At 38.8% G+C, this 3839-nt stretch overlaps 1 protein-coding gene across 1 annotated transcript; it reads right to left on the reverse strand.

Moving 5' to 3' along the window:
* Window positions 1–1834: 1834 nt before the first annotated feature.
* Window positions 1835–2263, reverse strand: LOC109115912 (uncharacterized). Its single transcript, XM_019200529.1, has one exon. It carries the CDS (start codon window positions 2261–2263, stop codon window positions 1835–1837), a length of 429 nt encoding a protein of 142 aa, XP_019056074.1.
* Between the last annotated feature and the right edge of the window lie 1576 nt (window positions 2264–3839).

Consider the following 3839-nt stretch of genomic DNA (forward strand, 5'->3'; position numbering starts at 1 on the left):
AAATTGGACTTGAGTGTTCTGATTTGTGGTGGCAGTGAAAGGAAAGGCAGATTCATGGAATGTGACATCTCATGAGACAAATATTTGATGAGTGTCAAGGTCATATAAATGGTAAGCCTTTTGCGCAAAAGGATAACCAACAAAGATACATCTTCGTGCCCTTGCAGCAAACTTATCATGTGATTTTGGAGCGGCTCTAGCAAAGCTCAAGCATCCAAAAACACGAATATGATCATATGAAGGGGTTTTGCGAAATAGAGTCTCATAAGGTGTGTGCCCATTCAGTGTAGGTGTGGGTGTATAGTTGATGAGATAAGCAGTTGTTAGGACACACTCACCCCAAAATCGCAAGGGCAACGATGCTTGAAATCAAAGAGCCCATGCCACTTCCAGGACATGCCGATGTTTTTGCTGAACTATTACATTTTCTAGAAGAGTGTCAACACATTAATGCTGATGAATAATTCCATTTGTCGTATAAAACTCTATCATTGGTCCAGATGTGAAATCGGACCCATTATCAGAATGGATGACCTTAACTGAGGTTCCAAATTGATTTTTGACCATAGCACAAAAACCAATCAAAAGAGAAAAAGTCTCTAATTTATTTTTCATAAAATACACCTAGGTGCATCGAGAATGGTCATCTACAATTGTTAAGAAAAAATGAGCACCAGTAATGGATGGGGTTTGTTACCCACTCCAAATATCACAATGCGGTAAATCAAAAGGTGCAACAGCCCTGGAAGTGTGGAGATGAAAAGGTAGCCGAGTGAATTTTGCTCTATGACAAGCTTCAAAACAATGATCTTTAACAAGGGAGCAGCCAAACAATGAAGTAATTCGGTTGGAAGATGCATGTCCTAACTGTTTATGCCACAACTGGTAATCAACAATGTTGTAGCTATTTATGGTAGGTGAAGTTAAAGAATCAGCATCAGTGGTCGGCAATGGAGGGGTTGTAGAAGGCATGGATTTGGGAGTGTGTAGGTGATAGATTCCATTATGCATTCTACTCCAATCACTTTGTTCGAGACTAGGTCCTGCAATATGCAAAATTCTGGAAGAAATATAGCACAACAGTGAAGTTGTGAGGTTAACTTGCTCATAGATAAAAGATTGCATTGAAATTGTGGGATGCACAACACTTTATCAATGGTGAGTGAAGGTGTAAGGGATACTGATCCGTGATGAGTGACTGGTAAGACTATACCATCCGATAATTTTGTAGGACGGGATGATTTCAATGGAATCATATGATCAGGATATGGTGTCATATGATCCGATGCACCTATATCTAGAATCCAGGATGATGCATGGGATGAAGATTCAATGATCATATTGGCAAAATTAGATGAAGTCATAGGATTTGTTGATGAGGTCCTTTTGGGTCCAAGAATGTTGATCAACTTTTGATATTGTTCATATGTTAGTCCAGTGACTGGAAATGCATTATCAGAAAGCATTGCTTAATTTCTTCTGTCTCAACAGACGCCTGTGCTGCAGTCCGAGTGTCACCGGATTTCTTGGGTCGTGAATTGTGCGCCCCCTTTCCCAATTAATAGGATAACCATGAAGCTCATAACAACGATCCTTTGTGTGTCCCCCTTTTTGCAATAGCCGCATTTGAGATTTGACCTCCATGACGATTCCCCTAATTTTGTATTTGATTTTGTGACGACATTCAAGGCCGCTGCATCTATGGCATGAACAAATCACACACCAACAAAAGATTGATGTCGTTCCTCTTGAACGATCAAATTGTAGGCTTTATTGATTCCAGGCAACAGATATGTACTGAGAATGTTAGTGCGGATGTTATTGAAGCTCTCATTCAGTCCCATGAGGAACTGATGAAGTCGCTCTCGTTCACATATTCAACAGCAAATTCCTTCGCAACACCACATATGCACATAGGTATTAATGACAAAATTACGAGTTCATCCCAGAGCCCCTTCAGCTTTATGAAGTAGGTTGTAACTGATTGTCCACCTTGCTGTAATAGAGCAATGTCCCGTTTCAATTGATGTATGCGCGGTGCATTGCTTTGAGAGAAGCGATCTTCAATATCCTTCCAAATTTCTTGCACAGTTTCGATATGAACAACACTTTCATGGAGATCTCTTGCCAAAGAATTGAAGATCCAAGAGATCACCATGGAATTACACTTCACCCAAGCCTGTTCCTTCTCGGAATCCTCTAGTCTTGGCAATGAACCATCGACGAAAGCATATCTGTTCTTTGCTTGCAGGGCGTTGCGCATTGCTCATTGCCATGTCAAGTACTTCTCACCGGTGAGAGGACTTGAAATAAGCACCTCTCCTAGATTATCCGGTGGGTGCAGAAAATAAGGGGAAGAGGAAAACAACTACTATCTTTATTCAATATACAAGTGGGAATTTATACAGAATAGATAACGGACATGTAGAATTACAATTGGCTGTAGAAGTACAGTTGGCAAACTTCTAGTTGTTTAACCGACACAACTCAACTTCTAGATTTATCTATGTAAATGACATATGTGATAATAATTCCGATTCCAACTGTTTGGTTTGGTGGAACCGGAATCTCATTCTCATTCCCATTCCTGCTTCCTTGCCCCTCCCTTGGGAATGAAATCTCATTCCTGTTGGTTCTAATTCTCATTTCCATTCCTGTCTGAACTAAATAGACTATAAAAATAGACCATTCCAATTCAAATTCTGAAGGACTTTGATTCCAATTCCAATTCTGATTTCGATTGCGAACCAAATGGACCCTAAATAAAAAGGGATTGAATATAATTAAAACTGGTATATGATTTGGACACCCCCTTATTTTTATAAGCCAGGGCGGGCATATTCCCACTTTCCGAGTCAGGTTAAAAGGGAGGATTTGAAGTCTGCTACTAAACCAAATAAAAAACCTTTTAATCCCGACTGATTGTGATTGGGTTGATTACAGACTCTGCGAGCTCTCATGTTCAAGTAACCCAACTCGATTGTTACTGGGCGAATCAATCCTCTTCATCATCAAGTTGCTGAATCCAAAGTCAAAAGGCTGGCAAGTGAGAAAGCGACCAAATGAAATGCTTCAAGGGTTGATTCCAGATTGTGTCTCGACTCTCGTAGATGCATGGACATATTTATTGTTGTTGCCTTAAAAATCATAAACATGTCCACAGAAATTAACGTGTCTCCATCAATTAAACTATTGATGATAATTTCACTGCCTTTCTTTGTGTTTCTTCAGTAGCACGTCTTTATTGCGACATCAGATCATCTTTCTGCCTCGATTGAACATAATCTTAATTGAATTTGATCTCTTGTTAATTTCCAAGTACTATCAGCAGTCATCCAAACTTTGACAATGGTGCAGTGGGGTTAATGCAAAAGTAACCCAAGTATCAAAATCATTTGATTAGTCACTAATTTCCTTCATTATGTATAAATGTGATGCCATCCTATATGCTTAATTAGGTTAGAATCTCAACATATTCAGCAGAGGTAGGTAGGTTAGTTGTTTTTTATAGGTCAATATGATACCGACTAAATTTCATGGAGTCTTTTCTTGGAGAAGAGTGGCTTGTGATTGTGAGGTTGGATTATGTTATTGCTTAATTAATTGCTCATTCTGTCCTTAATTGAAATTATTAATTTCAACTTGACCTCGTTTCCTTCAATTCCTCAAAATATCAATCGTTAGACTGAAAGATACATTCCGTTGTGACTGAAATTACTGTGTGTATAACAATTAAAACCTCATGACAACAAGCATTAAGTTGGGGCTAGCTATTTACCATATCTTTTAATTTGGATATATATATAGGAATCCCTGCATCATATGTATATATGCCTCTC

The sequence above is a fragment of the Nelumbo nucifera genome, chromosome 1, assembly GCF_055504915.1.
Source record: "Nelumbo nucifera cultivar China Antique chromosome 1, China Antique-T2T, whole genome shotgun sequence".
Lineage (NCBI taxonomy): Eukaryota > Viridiplantae > Streptophyta > Magnoliopsida > Proteales > Nelumbonaceae > Nelumbo > Nelumbo nucifera.

Bases quoted from the DNA above. Each gene is read 5' to 3' on its own strand.
- LOC109115912 (XM_019200529.1), bottom strand. From the start codon at position 2,263: ATGCGCAACGCCCTGCAAGCAAAGAACAGATATGCTTTCGTCGATGGT.